The 20,829-nt window shown below is 32.8% G+C and overlaps 1 protein-coding gene across 2 annotated transcripts in view; it reads right to left on the bottom strand.

Annotated features, from left to right (window-relative positions):
- Nucleotides 1–5,115: 5,115 nt before the first annotated feature.
- The window catches only part of LOC125052478 (E3 ubiquitin-protein ligase CBL-B-B), a 61,668-nt gene continuing 45,954 nt past the window's right edge, over nucleotides 5,116–20,829 (bottom strand). Inside the window, exons 3-14 of one of the 2 annotated variants that reach the window (XM_047653354.1) lie at nucleotides 19,836–19,979; nucleotides 18,469–18,594; nucleotides 17,793–17,908; nucleotides 16,781–16,887; nucleotides 15,721–15,833; nucleotides 14,422–14,513; nucleotides 13,933–14,024; nucleotides 9,510–9,747; nucleotides 8,392–8,513; nucleotides 7,478–7,715; nucleotides 6,285–6,476; nucleotides 5,116–5,503 (exon numbers count right to left, since the gene is read on the bottom strand). In XM_047653354.1, the coding sequence (XP_047509310.1) occupies nucleotides 5,286–5,503; nucleotides 6,285–6,476; nucleotides 7,478–7,715; nucleotides 8,392–8,513; nucleotides 9,510–9,747; nucleotides 13,933–14,024; nucleotides 14,422–14,513; nucleotides 15,721–15,833; nucleotides 16,781–16,887; nucleotides 17,793–17,908; nucleotides 18,469–18,594; nucleotides 19,836–19,979 (1,798 nt within the window). In that variant the 3' untranslated portion in view covers nucleotides 5,116–5,285. Of the gene's footprint in view, nucleotides 5,504–6,284; nucleotides 6,477–7,477; nucleotides 7,716–8,391; nucleotides 8,514–9,509; nucleotides 9,748–11,875; nucleotides 12,841–13,932; nucleotides 14,025–14,421; nucleotides 14,514–15,720; nucleotides 15,834–16,780; nucleotides 16,888–17,792; nucleotides 17,909–18,468; nucleotides 18,595–19,835; nucleotides 19,980–20,829 lie in introns of those variants that run through there. The other variant, XM_047653355.1, reaches the window with a different exon arrangement.

Raw genomic sequence — 20,829 nt, 5'->3', positions numbered from 1 at the left:
AAATATTATAACTGCATAAAATATGTATTATAATTTTTTTTTAGGCTTTTTAAAGAAATTTCAAAAAGGTTAGTCGACATCACAGGAGACCGAAGATCTGGCAGCTACCTCGGACAAAGAATTAGTCTAGCAATTCAAAGGGGGAACGCTGCCAGTATCTTCGGAACCTTGCCTAAAGGGACTCCTTTTCATGATATATTTTAGTTTATGTTAAGTTTAATTATTTATTTCAATGTATATTATTTTCTTATTATAAGTATTTAATTTTTTCTTTGTACAGCAATAAAGTATTATTAAATATGTTTTTGGATGAATTCATTTTGACGAGATTCCAATGTAATGGAATAACTTGTGCCGAATTTACTTACAAAATAACGATGGTATTATTACTGTCATATTCTAAATATTTTTTCAGTTTTAGTTAAGTTACAGAGTCGTTCAAAAATTAAACAAAAGCACCAGTTTAGGCATACAAGTCTAAAATTTTATCAAATAATCACTGTTCTTAGCTCCGTTTGTCGAATATATTATTATTCTTGTTTAAGTTCTTCTACTTCCATGTTAACATCAGTCAACATGGTCATAATACCAAAAAATGGGCAGAAAAATGTAGTTTTCACCAAATTACTGCCTTCCCTCATCTGTTTAGGCTTGATATTCGGCAAAAAAACCTTTTCCAACACCTTTTTCTTGCGATTTGGTTGTTTGCGTGCACTTCTACTTGTGTTTTTCACTTGTGTATTTTTCCGTAAATTAGGTTTGATTTCTAGACCTTTCCAAAAATGTCGAAACCCGTTTTTATCCATAAATAATTTGCCCGTCGGGAAGGTATTTCTTCGTTGCAGCATTACGTCTTTGAAGTGATCACGTACCATGTGAACGGTTGGCTTGAGTACATTGTATTTCTCGTTTCTATATTGAATTTCTTCAATTTTCTGTAAATCTATGTGATTTGGAAACTGGCATGTTACTGCTTGGACCTGGAACTTAATTTTGAAAACAATATAAAAATCTAATCACATGTATTATTTTATTATATTATTGTATTATTATTTTGTACTTTAATTTATTTTGATAATAAAAGATAAAATTATCTATCATATTATTTAATTCAATTGAACGTGACTACTTGAAGCATTCGGTTTTAGCGTACCCTGAATATCTATAAGTCTTTAGTTCCCGTAACTTACTAACTGACATAGGTTGATGATTATCATTGCCATGTTTTTATTTTTTATTTATTTATTCCACCTCATTATTCTTAGTATCGCTAGTAGAACAAACATCGCCTAATTTTACTATATTTTAAATTTCTCTTTATTAAAAGTAATACAACCGATCCAATGAAATAAGATCTTATTGAATTATATTATTTAAGTGCCAATGGTATGCGTGAGCCACTGGTATGCGTGAGCCACCAAAGTTTTCACACAAATATACAAATCGCAAGAGATGCATGGATACTACTGAATCGATTTTAATTAAACTTGGACTATTCCCCAACTTGATACCTGAGAATCATGATCTTTTCGATATGAGTGACTTTACAAAGAAACGTGTGTTTCAACAATATCACATCCTGGTTACTCCAAGAACTTCCTTTGAAGTGGATTAAAAAATATCAGGAAAACCTATTCAAAAGGCCATTTTATTGGTATAAATGTTCTGAGGATTGCGGCATTAAAATACAAAATATGACTCACATACAAAATTCCGATGGCTATGAAAGTGTGCATAGCAAATTGAAATTAAATTCAAACGATACGGTACCGAGATATTCGATAATTAATGCGCGATTCGAAGAGTCGTTAAAATATTAAATTAATTACTGACTGGGCGACTTCGTCATTACATAGTTTCTATTTAGAATTGCATTGTATAAGTATTATTAGTAACAAATCTATTATTTGATTGTCTTATATTAGAAATTTAAAATAAAAATTTAATTTAATAAAAGTCGTTAAAAAAAAGGGTGCGTGTACTTATGTACGCGCGTAAGAAGTTATACTTCTTTGGCATTATTAAAAATAGTTTTTGATTTGCATGCAGCAAATAATTAATTACAATTAAATAATCAGAGACTGGAAAAGGAGTCATTATAGTCAATAAAGTTCAGTTTACATTTGAAAAATTTAATAAATAAATATTTATTATTATTCTCTTACATTAAGTGTAACATAAATTCTATTATTAGCATCTTCCGTGGGCAACTTAATTCTGTTAATTTTGTGTCACGGTGCGCGCGCATCGTAAAATTTCACTCTCATATATTTTTCATAACGCGCCTAAAGAAGTATAACTTCAACAATGGTTCTAAATTTACTGCCAGTTCTCAAATCAAATGCGTAGAACGAGAACTTGCAAAATAACGTTATAACAAAATGTTTGCTCCTCATCACATATTAAATCAGTTAGTAATTGTTATAAAACATTTAATGTGATCATTTAATAATGTTTGTAATCATTGGTTTCACAATGGCTCAAATCTTGATGGCTAGAAGTCGTCCACAGTTCGCTTCGTTAGGCATTTTCTTTTACAAACTACCGAACTGTGGAATAAACTCCCTGGGCGTCACGAAGGCTTCTTTAAAGGGGGCAAGGGTATAGTAAAGTATCAAACACAATTCAATTGAATAATAATTTATTAATTACCAATTCATAATAGTTTGGTTGCTAGAAAAAATAAAAAAATCTAAAAAGGCATTTTTAAATATTTAGTTATGTAATACATAGGTGCAAAATCTTAACATGCGTCTAGTAAAATTAAAGGGCTCTATACACTTATTGAACGTCTAAACAACAAGATTAATTTTAATATAAGTGTACACACAGCCTAAGAGCTCGATATTTGTATACCACGGAAATGAGTTGGGAATAAAAACATAATAATTTCAAATGTACAGAATAATTACTTTAATTAGCAGAAAATTATACATTTTGTATAACAGACATGAAATTAGGCCATTAACAATATAAAAGTTTAATGCAACGCCATCTAGCGACAGCGTAAATTATGTGGAACACCGCCATCTAGTGAGTAATTGAGTGAAACTCATACCCGTGGTACAACTAATTTTGTTATGGAAAATATGCAGCTTGACTAGTTACTTGGTGGATATGTCACTTCAATACCTAAATCAGTGGGTTAGAACTACGCTATAATATAATTATTAGACCATTATGAGCTGCCGAATCTCAACATTATTACACATTTAAAAACTAGATTTCAAAAATATTTAGAGCACATTTAAATAAGAAATATTAACATTAGAAACGAACGACAAATTTGTAGTTATTTTCCGAGAATTTACGCACTAAACAAGTCAGTCCTTAAATTAACTATCGGTTAAAAATAGTTTCGAACGGTTACCAAACCGTAAGGCATTAAACGAAATTGCACGTTTTTAGTTTTAGAATTTCTTACAAAATAAGCATAAGCTCCGTCTTAACTAAACGTCCAACATGAATATTGTCGAAAGAATATCAAAATATTTACATATTCTCAATTGTACTTTTCGCATATACATGAAAGGTAGATTAATTTTAAAAAAATTATAAAAATAGTTATGTAATATAATCAGAACATTGCCATAATGTAATAATAATAAGGTCTGCCGGCGTTAATTGGCTCAGATATCATTTAAATTGCGTGGAATATTGTAACGTATTAAAGATTCTATAAGTTCTAAAGTTTGATTATAAATTTAAATAATTCAAGATATCACTAGCACCATTCACGACGAATTTAAGGCAAATGCTCAAAAATCACATCGTTTAATATTGGTACATATATATAATCATTTTTAAACCATCTAAAAGGAAACAAAGAAAAAAATATATTTTTTTTTTTAATTTCAAGATTCTCTTAGTCCTTAGAAATAATATTTTTACCTTAAAAACAAATGTTGTTGAGGAAACGCGAGAAGTACAATAAGAGATAGTTTAATTCTATTCATATTGCAGATATCATAAGTCAAAGTGTCAAAATTTATTACAAATATACGTAATTATGAAAAATATAGACTATTTAAACAGCTATTAAGTATATAAGATAGCGTTTTACGAAAATATATTATGTACAGAGTTAAGTATACTTAGTAATACAAATACTGAGAATTGGAAATCGTATTAAAATTAATATAAAAATCGATAAATCTTCAATTTATGATTATAATTGGTTTTAACAGACGAAAAGGTTCGCTTGTGATTTGTCAAATCATCGTTTGATGCGAAGTGAGTATTTTCGTCTTTTGTTCATTTTTAAGTATTTAATAGACTGAGGTCAAACAGACAGGAGACTCATTTAATAGCGGTAATAGTTTCTTCCATCGTATATAGATAGCTGTTGGCTACTAAAACGACTTATTATTGTGATACGCAGGTAATTTAATAGGTTTGGGCCTTTACTCAAATTTATTTAGCATGATATATTTTTTTTTTGGAGAGAAATAAAGTAATAGATAACGAAACAGTGCAGTCTGTGATTGTAAATTAAATTTTAGATCAAATGTTCTGTATGTTGATTAATAAAGATTTTTATAGGTGATGTAAACCTAATTCATTTAATAAAATCTAAATCAATTTATAACACTGTTTTACCTAAAAGCCCTATGTAGAGCACTTTAGTTAACAGTGTAAAGAGCAATTAGAAATAAATTGTAGTAACTTTGTACATCAGTTAATCAAATATAATTTCAAATTTTCCTACATATAAACATTTGTGTTTTAATAATTTTAATTCCGCTAATAACGTATTTATACAATTTAGAAGGTACACATATTTTTCGATTCAACGCCCGAACAAACCACTATTAGTACGGTTTTGACAAGAATTTGACATTTATAAAATTACGACTCGTTCATACTGATAACAGACATTTTAACAGGCGTTACGTTTGATTTGTAACTGCATATTTCTTTAGGGTGCGTTCAAGTATTACGTCACGCAATTTTTGGATTTTATTAACACCCCCCAACGTGGTGGTGTAACGCGCCGTAACGTTTTTCTGTGCCCAATAGTAAGTACTGGAAAGTCGAAAATAATATTAACAATAACGCGCAATTCAATCCCCGCCCCGCATCGTAACGTTTTACAAAGGGACGCCCAAAAATTCGTTACGTAATACTTAAACGCTCCCTTAACATTAAACAATTTTAATAATGTAAAATTAAAATTGAGTTTCGATAGTTTCACATCACATCGCTCAAGACTAGATGGGATTATGGACCTTAGACTATTGAAAATAAGAACTATTAAAGCGAACAGTTGAATTAAAAATACATTTCTAGCATTTACTAGGGACCTTCGTGCCGAATTCGTGTAGAATATCGCAGGCCATTTCTAGATCATTCCGCGTGATGCCCAACGCTCGAACTACGATCTCCTTGGGATATCCTTCGTCGACCAGCCTCGCGATGTAATCGAGATTTATGTTCTCATATGACACGTTCTCGTTGTATTTACGGCCGTGTTTGTCGTGTGTCAGCGGGTTTATTTTTTTAGCTGTAAAAAAAAAATTATATACATTATGTCCACCACCACTGTCGAAGTAGACATGGAGAGAAATTGGCTGAGCCAAAAATTCATCTGGAATTGTATAGGGAATACACCTTTTGTATGGCAATCAAGATTTATAATAATTTACCAAAAGCATTCAAAGATCTTCCTACTAGTTTTTAAAAATCGACTTAATGTACTACTTTTGGAAAGATATTATATTAATGATTATTTGCGTGAAACATTATAATTACTATTAACTTGATAAAGTAATAATATCTTTTAATAATGTCATGATGTAGTGATAAAATAATATAAGAATTGCCTACAAAAAATATATAATTTTCACGCCATTATGTTTGGCAAAATATGCGAACTTTAGATTGTACCATAGGCTTGCAAATAAATTATTATGTTAACTTAGAGCATTGTTGGCCTAGTGGCTTCAGCTTCAGCGTGCAACTTTCAACCTGAGCTTGTAGGTTCGATCCCCGGCTGGGCACCAATAGAGTTTCATTCTATGCGCATTTAACATTCACTCGAACGGTGAAGGAAAACATCGTGAGGAAACCGGCTTGCCTTAGGCAGAAGTCGACGGCGTGTGTCAGGCACAGAAGGCTGATCACCTACTTACCTATTAGATTGACAAATGATCATGAAACAGATACAGAAATCTGAGGCCCAGACCTAAAAAGGTTGTAGCACCATTTATTTATTTTTATTTATTTTATGTTAACTTAAAAATGTGTCTATATGAGGTACCCTCACTTTGAAAAAAAAAACTTACGTGCAACAGATAATTCATTTTTCTCATTGCCGACATTCTCATATGGCGGGTCCTTCACATCCTCTGATGGAAATTTAGGCATCGTAGTGGACTTCGTTGGTTGATGATCCGTAGTCGTTGAAGACGGGAGCGATCTTTGGCGAGGAGGCGCTCGATGTTCCCTATCGAAGTTAGCTTTTTCTTGTATTCGGTCTGTAAAAATCAAATTGTATGTATCAAAATATTTTTGTGATAATTAAGTGGGACTGTATGGCGTTACGTAAGACTTTCGTATGACTAATCCAATACTTTTTGAATCTAATCGTAACAGTTGGCTACAAGTCATTACATTACAATTATTGAATTCATTCCATTCATTGCATCGCCCATCATGGCCGTGTCGTAACAATCACTTCTGTCATGGTTGTCTAGGTGGCTGTCAAGTGTCAACTGCCATTGTCATTATGACACAGAACTTATAAAATAGTCAAGTTAGTTCGAAACCGTTCATACTAGTAATTTATTTGATTTGTCAATATTATTAAATCTATTAATTAACGACTTACAATAGTTGATAAATAATAGTGCTTCCATAGACATTATTATTATTCAAAGTTATTTATGTCGTTGCCTACTGCTGAAACACGACAAATCTTTGTTTTTTTTATTCTTTTTACTATTAATTACTTAAAGAAGTCATGTGGAACATGGAGTAATGGTTGCAGATACTTACAAACATTTAGCAAAACAAAAAACTTGGCGAATAAAAAGAGCCAGAATTTATTGCCAGTTCTTCTCGTCCGTTCTACGCCATTTAATAGAGAACTGGCAGTAAATGTAAAATTTAATATGTATTTCTTTATGGACGTTTATAAGTTTACATTGTTTGACTCAAATGCATAAATGATTTTGAGTTTGAATTTGTTACTGTCAGCTGCCATTGTCAGATTGTCACGGAGCTTATAAAATAACAACGTCAAAATCAAATTCAATAAATAAATTAAAATTTAATTTCTAACCCTTAATTTATTGATAACAAGGTTTGCAGTTTATAAAATGTTTATTTTTTATAAGCTCAACCAATTCTTATAAATTATAATTATAGTATTGAATGGTGGCAATAAAAATGCCAATAATTTGTAAAATAATTAAAAAAGTTTTCCTTTATATAATATGATAGTCATATCATCTAGTAACTTAAAACATTATAATACCTGATTTGTCTGGCCGTTCTGGGGGTCTGAAATCCATATGCCGATCAAGAACTCGATTCTCCGAATTCGATCTTTCTGACCTCTCTATTCGATTATCGAGTCGGTCTTGCACGTGTCTATCTTGTCTTTCTGTTCGTTCCTCTTGCCTTTCTGGAGGGGGTGCGGGCAGTGGCCGACTGTTTGCTTGAGGTGTGCATGCTCTTCGAGGTTTTTCGAAGGCTCTCGGGTCGGGAGGTATCTGGGTAGCAAACATACATTTTAGAACGGTTTTGAGGTTTGATTTTTGTTATATCATAGCTATGACGAAAATTGAATAGGGGAGCGTTCAAGTATTACGTCACGCAATTTTTGACCCCCCCCATGTAACGCGCCGTAACGTTTTTCTGTAGCCAATAGTAAAACGTTTCGTGACCACCAAAGTGACTCTTTATACCTAAAAGTTACCATTATGTGGTGTAAAGTACTGGAAAGTCGAAAATAATAATAACAATAACGCGTAATTCAATCCCCGCCCCGCATCGCAAAAGGAAAAAAAATCGTTACGTAATACTTGACCGCTCCCTTATCGAAGTTTATATTAAAGCAAAATTTAAAAAAAATAATTGATACGTTAAATAGGGTATGGGCCAAAAAGTCAAACCAAAAAATTGCATATATTCGTAAAACTTCACGTTGAAGTAAAACTCAAAATTACTTTATTCATATAGGTAACTCCATACGCCACTCTTTTGAATCGCCAAGTCCGTTTTCGTCCATTTTGGCTTTTTTATAGAAAGGCAAGGCTAGGCTAACCTTTTGTTAATTAAATAAGCGATACCGATATCGTAAACACTCAAACGGCAACTCCATTGTTTTTTTTTAAATCAAGTTGTCTCCGATAGATTACCAAAGGAATGAAAAATAAAAATACTTACAACTTCATGTCTGGTATCAATAATTCCAGTGATGGTCTCCGTCGAACCAGTGATCACAGAAGTCAGCTTATGCCTTGAGTCTGGTTCTGGCTCCAATGATGATCGCCTTCTAGGATCTGGAACTGAAAAAGTGCCTTAATATCATAAACGCAGTACTCCGCGACCCAAACTGTCGACTTTTTTAGGATTGTTTATAGTCTTTTTTTTTAAAGAACGGGGGGCAAACGGGCATGAGGCTCACCTGATGTTAAGTGATACCGCCGCCCATGGACACTCTCAATACCAGAGGGCTCGCGAGTGCGTCGCCGGCCTTTAATCTAATATAGATGTCATTATGTAATAAAAATAGAAAATATTGTGTAAACTATAGCGAAATTGACTGGACTACGCAATTCTAAAGGTAATGAAGTTGTCGTTATATGGAAAGAAATTTCATAGTATGGAAACCTCGGGAAACCAATCGTAATTACGAAGTTTTAAGGAATCTCACGTTTAATCGATTGACGTTACTTGGAGTTACTGTAATTGTATGTAATGTTTGATTTAATTCGATTAACTACAGACAGATAAAGACGTATCAAATCTACGTGTAACTTTTTCATATTATAAACGAACCTATATTAACGAGATCACCACGGGTGTACTAAAGTCCGAGTACTATACAAACAATTCAGTTATTTTCAGTGCAGTGTTGGCCTAGTGGCTTCAGCACTGAAGGCTGTGCACCAATGGACTTTCTTTCTATGTGCGCATTTAACATTCGCTCGAACGGTGAAGGAAAACATCGTGAGGAAACCGGCTTGCCTTAGACCCAAAAAGTCGACGGCGTGCGTCAGGCACAGGAGGCTGATTACCGACTTGCCTATTAGATTAACAAATGATCATGAAACAGATACAGAAATCTGAGGCCCAGACCTAAAAAAGGTTGTAGTGCTACTGATTTAAGTCAAGTTAGTACATACACAACTTGACTTACGCATCGGATAAAACAAATATCTATAAAAAAGACTGGACTATTGACGAAAATAATTTCCACTTGCGATTAAAAGCCCAGTAATACTCATAATGAGCGTAGAGGGCGCTTCACCTTACCTTGCTTAATATACAAAAATACTTACTAATAGAACTAGCAGCAGCAATATCCTGTACACTGGACGCTGCAACAATAGTTTCTGCTGGGGAAAGACTCTTCCGAGGCGGCAGAGGCGGCGCTCGTAGTTCCCCGTACGCGTTTTCAGCGGGCGCGGGCGCTTTGCGAACAGCTCTAGGCGAGTGTCGTGGCGATGCTCCGGCAGACCTAACACCTGGCCGTAATGCATCTATTGTCGATGTTGCCGCGTTAAATTCTGCCCAATCCTGTTAAATAATACTTACACGTTAAAAAAAACATGTGTGTGTACTTATGTACACGCGTTTTAAGTTATATTTCTTTGGCGTAAAATCTCTTCAAAAAATTTATCTTTCGCCTTATTCTACGTTTGTAGAAAAAACGACACTAACAGAAAAAAGTATTTAATACATTGAAAATTTTATTATAACGCACTATAGTTAAAATGTTTATATAAATATAGAAAATAAATAAATGTGAGCCGTCACGGGACGCCTGGCAGATGTGAAACATGGACATTATTTTGTAAAAGTAATATGCAGAAAAGAACAGATTGTGATAGGAACTAAATAATACATATGTCATAATGATAAAATAAAATATTACGATTTTTATCCAGATAACGCACGATGTTTATTCAATAAATAGTTTTATTCTAAAATCTTGACTATGCTAAACTTCAGGGTGTCGGTTTTTTGTGACGGTGTGCGCGCGCATCGTAAAAATGTACTCTCATAATTTTCCAATAAAATGAATGCGACAACTCCAAAACAATCAACGTTTTGTACGGTTTTCACCAATAGATTGTGCGATTAGGAAAGTATATATTTTATTAGGGTTTTATGCAAATATAAATTTGCCCAAACTCCATGCAGTAGCTGCGACACGTTTTTTCGTTTTATATAAAAATGAGTTACTACGTTTAATTCAAATGAGATACATCCTTAATGCAACTGCTTACCATAGGGACTTGTCTAGAGGAGTAAGTACAATCTACACTACAACTAACAATCTTTATAAGGCAAGTGCATACATATCCTTACATTATTTCCTATACACTGATTAGGTATCTATCTCACTATTCCCTAGAGCGCAAATTCACTTACACATAGGTCATTTTTTTTTAATTTTATTTTTTTTTGTATAAATACAAGGAAAAAGGATTCCCTATGTTTAGGAATGGATATATTGTTGGAGGAATTTGAAGTAACAAAAAGTTATACCCATAAAATTGTTAAATTATTATTACTACGCAATATGATATGCCTTTAAAGAAACTTACCAAACCTCCGTAAAATGTATAAATTATAAATAAAAATCAAAAATATCATCAAGAAATATAATTTCAACAATTATACTTAAAATAAATATTCGACAAATAAAAAATTAAATCTACTTTAAAGTAAATATGACTAACTTAATATAACTAATAATACCCTTCTTGGGATAAATAATTACGTCATTAATAAAAAACACAAGAAATACTGGTTTCGATTTCAAATTGTGATTTCTTAGTATGTAATGAACATGAATTCTAAGGACCAGCCAAAAATCGTCATATTAAAAAAAAAATATTTCCAAAAATTTCATAAAATACACTTGTAAATAAAAAGTTCATGTCATGAAAAATTATAACAAATACAAGAACAAAGCACATTCATTTGTATCATTTAAGTTTTTCTAGTTGCAAAAAGCGTAGAGGCAAACAATGATCATGCAAAGTATGAACGTTCCCATGCAATAAAAAAAAATAAGATCTGAACCCTTCCGCATCAAAGTGACTCGACAATAAAAAAAACGTACAACACGAGTACCTACTACATTCTTAATGAGAAAAATAATGACATTGACATGTGACAATGACATTAAAACACGTGGACTATCTCCCGACTGGAATGTCAGACTTGAAAGTCAAATAAAAAAAAAAACAGACCACGACGTCAATATATTCATTACAAGGATTCGATGTATGAATGTGTTGAGTCCGAGTATTTGCTAGTTACCATAATTTACATGAAAGAATCTATTACCGAAAATCCATGTGTTCTAAGACCAAAAATAATTAACATAAATGCATTTTACAATTACATACAAAAAATTCGTACTATTGTATGACTCATATGACTTTAAAACTCCAAAGCTATGTTGGAATTTTCAACAAGCTAAGTTATATAAAAAAAAGTTTATTCTAGTAGACTTATTTTTTTTAAATAACTGCATTCATTTTTTGTTTCATTTCATTAATTTATCAATATATGGGGGTGAATGGGCGAGGAAGTAACCTAAAATATAGATACAAAAATTTACTCTTTTTTCTTCTTTTACAAAAAAGGGTCTTTACTCTCTTTTTTTTGCAAAAGAAGTGGCATTTTTTTATATCAGGTAGCGTAAGATCCTTATGATTGTAAATAATTTAAACCATATGATAAAATATCGAATGTAAGCCGGTTCGATTCAGAACATATTAAAAAAAATATACCTTTTTAAAAAGTTTCGTTTGAATAAAATTGTTAAAAAAACTTTAATCCCACACGTCAGGCCGTGCACGTTGTGCCGGCACAGCTAATAATATACATCCTGAATTCAGAATCGAATACAAAATATAACCTATTTCGGGGCGAGTATTTACAACAGCTTGCCTCCAGAGATACGGCAAATAGTAGCAGTGGAACGGTTTCTAATACACCTGCGGTTTTTTGGTAGATGTACTTCAATGCAACAACTGCATACTATGGTGGTGTGATATATTTAACTTTTTATGTTTTTAACATAATTTTTTTCTCATAAAGTGACAAGTATGTTTTTGTTTTTAATGAGAATAATGTCTTTTAAACCTAAAAAAACTAATGCTCGCTTATTTTCTCTATGTACTTTAAAAATTCCAACATAAAATTCCAAATCTAGTACTGAAAATCTTTGACGATATGAAAATATCAATAAAAGCCAAACGAATCAAACAAAAGTACAACACAATGCATCCAAAATGAAAATTTGCGGTTAGAAGTCATAATAATATTGATGTTGAGTCTATAGTCTATTTCATCTTTACTTTAAAAAGGAAACATTAAAATGATATCAAATATTCACTGGTCTATTTACTTCTAACTGGGTGAATTTATTTTCACGAATTTTCAAATACATTTTAATTAAGAATTATTAAACTCTCCCGACGTTTTACTATTTATTATACATTTATTACGCATTAAAATCAAATATAATCAATGCGATAATTTAACTTTAAATATTATAGCTTCTAACCGCATTATACAATGTATAATGTAAACAAAATGCTAAAATCACGAATCACGTGCAAACTAAGCATGCGGCTTTCTGTCGCGCCTCTGCAAAGACAAACATTACAATTGTTAATACAAACAACCAAAAACATGCAAAAAGCGAAAATAAAATTTATATCATTTATAAACTCGTTATATAGTCTAAGGGAGCGTTCAAGTATTACGTAACGTATTTTGGGAAGGGGGGTCCTTTTGTGAAACGTTACGATGCGGGGCGGGGATTAAATTACGCATTATTGTTAATATTTTTTTCGACTTACACCACATAATAGTAACTAAAGAGTCACTAGGTGGTCACGAAACGTTTTACTATACTTGGGTACAATACTGTACTTGGGTACTGAAAAACGTTACGGCAAGTTACATGGGGGGGGGGTTCAATAATCTCCAAAAATTGCGTTACGTTATATTTGAACGCTCCCTAATAATGTCAAAATGTTCATTGTGTACCAAATAGAGCAAGTCTAGTTATATCACTAGTAAAATGTAATGTATGGTTCAGGTTAAGATAAGTTAAGATAAAAATTACGACGTTTCTGAGTTATACGCCATGAACGGCACTAAGCCAAGGGAGGAGTCTGTACTATCCCTTCAGCACAAGCATAAATTCAAATAGTAACACTAACATAATATAGTAAAAAAAAACAATTTTACCAATGTTTTTTTTAAACACTGTTATCATGAATCTGTTTGCCGTTTTAACGGTGAGCAATTTATTATGGTTAATTGTTATTTTTTATATAAAAAATTTCAAGTCCGTAATGTATTACGGAGCGTTCAAGTATTACGTAACGAATTTTGGGAGGGGGGGTTTCCTTTTTGTAAAACCTTTTTGTACGATACGGGGCGGGGATTGAATTACACCACATAATGGTAACTTTTAGGTATAAAGAGTCACTAGGTGGCCCAAAACATTTTACTCTACTTGGGTACAGAAAAACGTTACGGCGCGTTACATGGGGGGGGTCAATAATCTGGTTGTATAATAAAGTGTCCTCTTCACAAAATTGCACTTTACAGGTTTACATGCTGCCGGCATTGGCCATCTTTATGAGAGCCTGGTGCCTATAATAGGACTATAGAAGTACTGTGGTAAAATGGTTTACTCGAAATTTCTATGACTGCATAAAAAATTACCTCTGAATCATCGATGTCATCTGTGAGACCGTTAAACGTCGTATTCCTTGTGGACCAGCCGTTCGCATTGTTTGACGTAGGCGTTTCCGAACCTGAAATAATTAAATAACTAATTATTATATTATTGTATGGGAAATAAAAGTAATTATACACTTCTAATACTTGTTAATTGAAAAGAAAAATAATAATGATACGCTTTATTATTAAAAGGGTACGTAAAAATCTACCAAATTATTAATCTACTTAAAAAGTCTCTATAGAGTATAGACTTTCAATATACTGTGAAGTTCTTTATAACGTCAAAGGTTATAACGAAAAATCTCAGTAACATAAAAATGAGTACAGTTTATTTGGTTTAACCCAATACCCACACATTAATTCTTCCCTCCCTATAACGAATAAACATGCTCGGTCCCTTGAAATTCCCTATATATATTCCCTTCCCTATATGAAAGTCCCTATAGATTTAATATGTATATTGCTACTCACTTGACCCATTACACGCAGACGAACCTGACGATCCACTGGACCCTGACGAGTTTGAAGACACCGGCCTTACAGCTGTCTTTGTGTTCGCTAACCTGGAAAAATAATAAGACAAACAAATATATATAATATATATACCTAAATTGAAATCTAGAATCGTAAAAGGGTATAATTGTGGTCATATTTTAATTAGCAAAACTATTGAACTTTCAAAACTATTACAAAAACCTTTAAGTATAGTACATATATATATATATATATGTACTGTACTTAAAGGTGGTTCTGTCTCAGATTATATGTAATAATCATATTAAACAAGTCTTTAGAGCAAAATGCTGAGCCACAGCGCACTTACTTTTCTATGAAATACGAAAATTTTAGCCCATCTAAAGGCTAAATTTTTTTTTTAAGTCACTCAGGTATATATAAGTTATCTTAAAATAGTAATAAATAGGCATCTGATTATAATTTAAAGAAGATTCATAGAGAACTAGGGAAGGGGATGACAGGTCTGGGCGTTACTGCATACGATTTTTTGCGTTTTCTGAGAAGATTTACTATGGTAATATATATATATTTTTTTACCATAGGAAAGTAGAGATTTCAACGAACTGAAAGCACACCAACATTTAAAAAAAAACTGAAATTTTGACGTCAGAATTTTCGATTGAAAATTAGGGTGTTTTTTCGATATTAATTCAAAATAAGGTGAACAAATAAATATTTTTAATCAAATAAATTACAGTGTATTTGGGACATAGAAAGGTAAGTTTTCACCAAATTTCGTTAAAAAAAAAAAATTTTTGTTAAAGATAAAAATAAAAAACCAAAAACTTGGTTTTTTGAATTTTTCACATAAATTTTGAGGTTATGTGAAAAATGTGTGAATACAAAAGTTTTAGATCTTTTTATTACCTCCAACTTTGCCATTTAACTTTCTTCGATAGGACTTGTAGTTTTGCCGGAAATCGAGATAAACCGTTTTTTACCCTTAAAACTCCCCCCCTACCCCTTCCCGACCTCAGATCGACCGTAATTTATTTTTCCTTTCATTTTGATCATATTCCCCTGCTTTTCTAATGGGTTTCATCCTACTGTAATTTTTTTCACTTTTTATTTATTTTAAAGGCTATCTGCACTGGTCTAAAAATAGTTTTCATAAATACAAAAAGACAGCTTCAAGCTTTGTAATTTTCATTTCTTTGTGGTAAGGTGTATTTTACGTAAAAACAAAGTTTTTGGCGAATATAAATATATATTATAATAAAATAATATATATAATATGTAATATTATATACTAACTTGACATCAGCCGTGGTATTGGGCGGTCTCGGGGGTATAAAGGCATCAACAACCACTTGTTCTGTTCCCTTGATTTCTGCACGACAGAACGGACAGCCTTGACCTTCCGAGTCCTGAAAAAAAAAAGCATACATTAATAAGATGAAATAAAGGAACGTGTAGTAGTTGTACTAAAGTTATTTTTTTTTTAATATTTTTATTTGAAGTCAACGCAGCAGATCCTCGTACACCCTCGATCCAGCAATAACTAGGCCAACAGGAGGTAGGGAGGTGGCACAGACAGACAGAAAGCACTAGAAGGTTCTCATTTCAGAGGCCAAGAAACTTTTTGGGTCGCAAAGACAGCGGAGTGTTTTTATGAAACAATGCTATCCTAACTTTGAATTCTAGAGGTATTTGCGGTTTTTGAATGATGTAAATAGGTATATACTTAGTAAAAAAATTCTATCGTAAACGTATTTTAATTGGCTTTACACGTATACGTAGTGGTCATTTATAAGACTATATCATTTATTATACGTATTATTTTGAGCTCACCTAAGCTAATAAAAAAAAGCTAAAAAATAAAACATTAGTCTATATTGTTCCAAATCTATTAAACTCGCTACCAGCTACACTATTTACTGTATACCTAACAAGAAACAATATTAAATTTAAATTAAAAAATTACTTCATAAATCAAACAATTACAAATTATTCTCGTCAAGAACAGGTTTCTTGCATCGCCTAATTGAGGAGCGTCAATGTTTCAATTGGTTTATTACGTTGTTCGTGCAATTTTAATGATTTAATGGTACAAATGTTATATTGTATAGTATGTGACTGGCCTAAGTATGTAATAAATTAATTATTTAAATATGTTCGACGTCCTGGTGGACAGAAAAACTGTGTCCAGTTTGTGTTTCCACCACACCAACTTCTTTCTATTTAAGATCATGTATATAATAAATAAATAAATAAAATAAATAAATATTATTATTTATATAAAATATGATACTTTTCGGTTCCTCCTAGGGTTTTTAAAATTCTTTAAAAAATGCAATATATTAGATTTACTTACGATCTGCCAAGCTGTCAAACACGGCGTACAAAGAAGATGTCCACACGGCTCTATCCTTATATCCTTGTCATTTTCAGCGCATATTTTACATAATTGAAACGTACTACCTGAAAACATTGATAAAATAACTTATAAAATTAAAAAGAACTTCTTGCCCCTTGGACTGTTACCTAAGTTTTCTGTATCTGTACTGTAATTTTTTTTTTTCTTAATATATAAGTAAATTTTAGTCTTCTATGCCTGACACAACTAGATTATTGGATCTAAGGTCGTACATTCTGTACTCTGATTTTTAATTCCGTAGAATTCTGACATTTCTTAAGTGTACCTACAAAAAAAGTTCTCCACCGAAAAAGGGACAAATTTGACTTATTTGAGGGCAATAAAAAAAATGCAACGTATTTTTTTATGTTTTACCTACAAAAAGGTAGATCTTAATATTTACTTACTCAAGTCACCTAATACAAAAATAACAAATATTTCAATATCACGAATATATCGAATTAACTTTAATTACTTTATTTTATTCTTTACCTGGCATCACTGCCTACTAATTCCAGGTTTAGAAAACCTTTAAAAAAAATATATGTTATCTTTATTTGTGCGTTACCTGTTTGTGATGAAAATGTTGAGCATCGCACTTAATAAAATGCGTATCCATTTTATTAAGTGCGATGCTCAAACTAACAATAAAATGTATAGACTCAGATATTCAGACTCGTATTGAAGTTGAAAAATGTGCCCGGCCAAAATGGTTTGCCATCACTGACATGTCAAAAAATGAAAGCTGTCAGAATTCTACGGAATTAAAAATCAGAGTATAACGATTGTTAAATGCTCACAAAAAAAAGGAAAAGTCCATTGGTGAACAGCCGTGATTCGAACGCAGGACCTCAGGTTACCAGAGAAACACTATTCTGAATTACTTAAATGTACTATTAAAAAAACTAATATAATTTACTGAGAATTTCCAAGCAATAAATTTGTTTCTAGAACGAAAAAAAATTCTTACCCATTTCACAATAAAGCTCATACTGTTCCTGTGTGACGGTTATATGGTCTTCTGCTGGCGAAATGATGGCGCTGCTTAGGTCTGGATTCACGTCACGACCGTCTGGATATAGATAGCTGAAAATATATTACCAAAGTATATAATGTATTGTTTGACGATGTTTTATTCGATTCAGAGATTCTAGGTTCCCGAGGTTTTTTAAGCTAGGCCTTGAAAGATTTTTTAAAACTATTGATTAAAAAACGATTCTATAGTAAAACTTACTCAAATAATCTAATAATTACTTTAACTCGACTAAAATACCAGGTTATTAATTAAATAGGATTCAGTCTAAAAATTTGAACAAACAAACATGCATATGATCATGACTTATTTATAGTAATACAAATTTTGCTTCTATATGTATCTTGGCATCAGATTGGATCCATTTCTTTGATATTTTTTATAGACAAGTAGGTCAGACAAGTCTGGCAGATGTCGTCAAACATTAAGTTTAATATAAGCCATTTGCCAACGTTTGCCTTTATCGTAGGAGCAAGTGTCAAAGAAAGAAAATTCTATTGACGCGATCGCACGCTTAAGCCAACACGCTCTGACTTTTCTATCAAAAAGGTTATTCTGACAGTTGACAGGAAACAGATAAATCTGACGGATGCCGTTGGCATTAACTACTCACAATCCCTCTCTATATCCGTCCAGTAGCGCCTGCACCAAACTCTTGTTTTGTGGTATCGTCTGTAGTATCTCGCCGTCTACAGTCACATAACCAATCGCCCACTGACCAAGCCGCGTACACGATAACCTGGAATATAAATACATAGGTAATATAGATTTGACGTTCCGTTTTAGGGTTGCAACGGCCTAATCGATATTTTAAAGGCCACCCAAGTAATGGGATAAAAAGTGCAGGGTAAAGTGCAAGAAATGGAATTAACGAAAATAAAATAACAAGGAATAATGATAAATTATTCAGTTAATAACTATATTATTTTAAGAAATTTTGTCCATCTAACAAGGTATTGGGAGACTGCGTGAGCGAGTGTCTGTGTGAGTGAGTGTGTGTGTGTGAGAGTGTGTCTGTGTGAGCGAGTGTGTCTGTGTGAGCGAGTGTGTGTGTGAGAGAGTGAGTGTTTGAGTGTGTGTATGTGTGTGAGTGTGTGTGAGTGAGTGTTTGAGTGTGTGTATGTGAGTGAGTATTTGGGTATTTGTGTGCGTTGGTATCAGGCTCACGCTAAAGACGATGATATGTAGAAATTATTTTAATACATCTAGCAGATTTTCCGTTTGGTCATAGTTCAAAGTAAATAGCATAGTTTCATGAATCACAAGTTATAAGGAATCAAAATACATGTATTACAAAGGTCACACGGAGCACATGGATAGGATATGTTTAAGACGTGTTTATGTTTCTACATAAAGTCATAAAGTCTTCTGACTTAAAAGGAATAAATTGCCAAGTTACCTACCGATACGAATATTTTTTTAACTTAGATATTTAGGTATAACTTTAACCAGCAGTTCTTCAAATAAAAAATACACGTCAAATTACTACCTTGAGAGTGAGAGTCACTCAGCGGGAACTATTTGTATGTAAAAAGTATGCCAGTACGTCAAACCCCTTTACCCATGACAGGAGTCGTACTTAGCGCTGTCTTGAGTCAAGACTCTTGACCCCGAACCCTTGGCGCAAAGGATAAGGATAAGTTTGATCTATCTCCGTCTCTTTGACCCAATTGAACATTTAGTTTTAAATTGAATAATTTTCCTGCCACATTTAATTTTTACACTTTCTGCTTAGATTCACGCCTTAAGCTGCTTGCTGCTGCCATGGACACGCTTTGTCATCTTTGTCTTTTTTTTTTCTTCAGAAAATGTGTAATAAATTTTCTTTTTTTAATGATATAAGAAATTGAAGTACTCATATATTATTAATGTACAAAAAAACTTCGACGAGTTGATTTGACATAGGGATAGTGCGCGTGTAAGTTGCCATAAAATCACAAAGTTCTAAACTTAGAATATAATGTAGTATATCTCACTTACCTAAACACATAACTGCCAGCCTTGTGTATGTACTTCTGTAACCGCGCCTTCACTTCGTCATATGTTAGGAAGGCAACATACCCTGGATGTGTTACCGCTAAAAGCTGCCAATTCCGTAACAACGTGCTCCACGGTTGAAAAAGCCTGAAATCCATATTCATATAATTATCGATTGTATTATTATTTTTCGTTAATTTTATTAAATACAGCTAAACAGAGATGTTACTTTAAAATGGACTTTTAATATTCAAATTACCACTCGTCTCTCTCTATTACCATCTCGTCTATTACCAATCGGCAGCTCATGTCTGAGCGTCGTGGTCAGCCTTGCGATTCTGTAACACACATTTCGAACTCTCACAGCGGTTTTCGCAGCGGCGGTCGCGCTCAAATCAGTCGTGAAGCAGTCATTTTACGATTTGGCATTCTGATAAGGAGGAAGCTTGTAGTTTATTGTTTATCAGAATGCCAAATCGTAAAATCTCAATCGCTGTGAGAGTTCGAAAAGTGTGTTACAGAATCGCAAGGCAGCAAGGAAACATCTGAAGTGGACAACCTGTTCCCACCGGGTTCAGACCCAGCGCTTCTCTTATAACAGTGTAAAGTTTTGAGGACGAAGAGCATTTTACTTGATCGGACCATCTGGTTGGTGAACGGCCACGTGATCTTTTGCCTTCTGTGTTACCAACCACGATCAATTTCTCCAAGTTCTCATCGCCTCTGTGGTACCACTCGTAATAACTACGAATACTTCAAACGATGCGACAAATCGTCTATAGATACAATGTCGAATAATTACGGTGCATAGCGTGTTTCATAAAATCGAATAATTAAAAAAAAAATTTGTAATACGTAAGTTTAGTTCGTAGTACTGAACCTATAGCAGCTCAGGTACAGCTAACGCTTGGGTGAAGTATATACCAATAGTAATATGCTACGACTCGTATATTTCTGGACATAAGTACACCTGGTGTATGACGTATTTAACCATAGG

Source organism: Pieris napi, chromosome 9 (assembly GCF_905475465.1).
Source record: "Pieris napi chromosome 9, ilPieNapi1.2, whole genome shotgun sequence".
NCBI classification, from domain to species: Eukaryota; Metazoa; Arthropoda; class Insecta; order Lepidoptera; family Pieridae; genus Pieris; species Pieris napi.
This window is presented reverse-complemented; position numbering and strand designations above follow the sequence as displayed.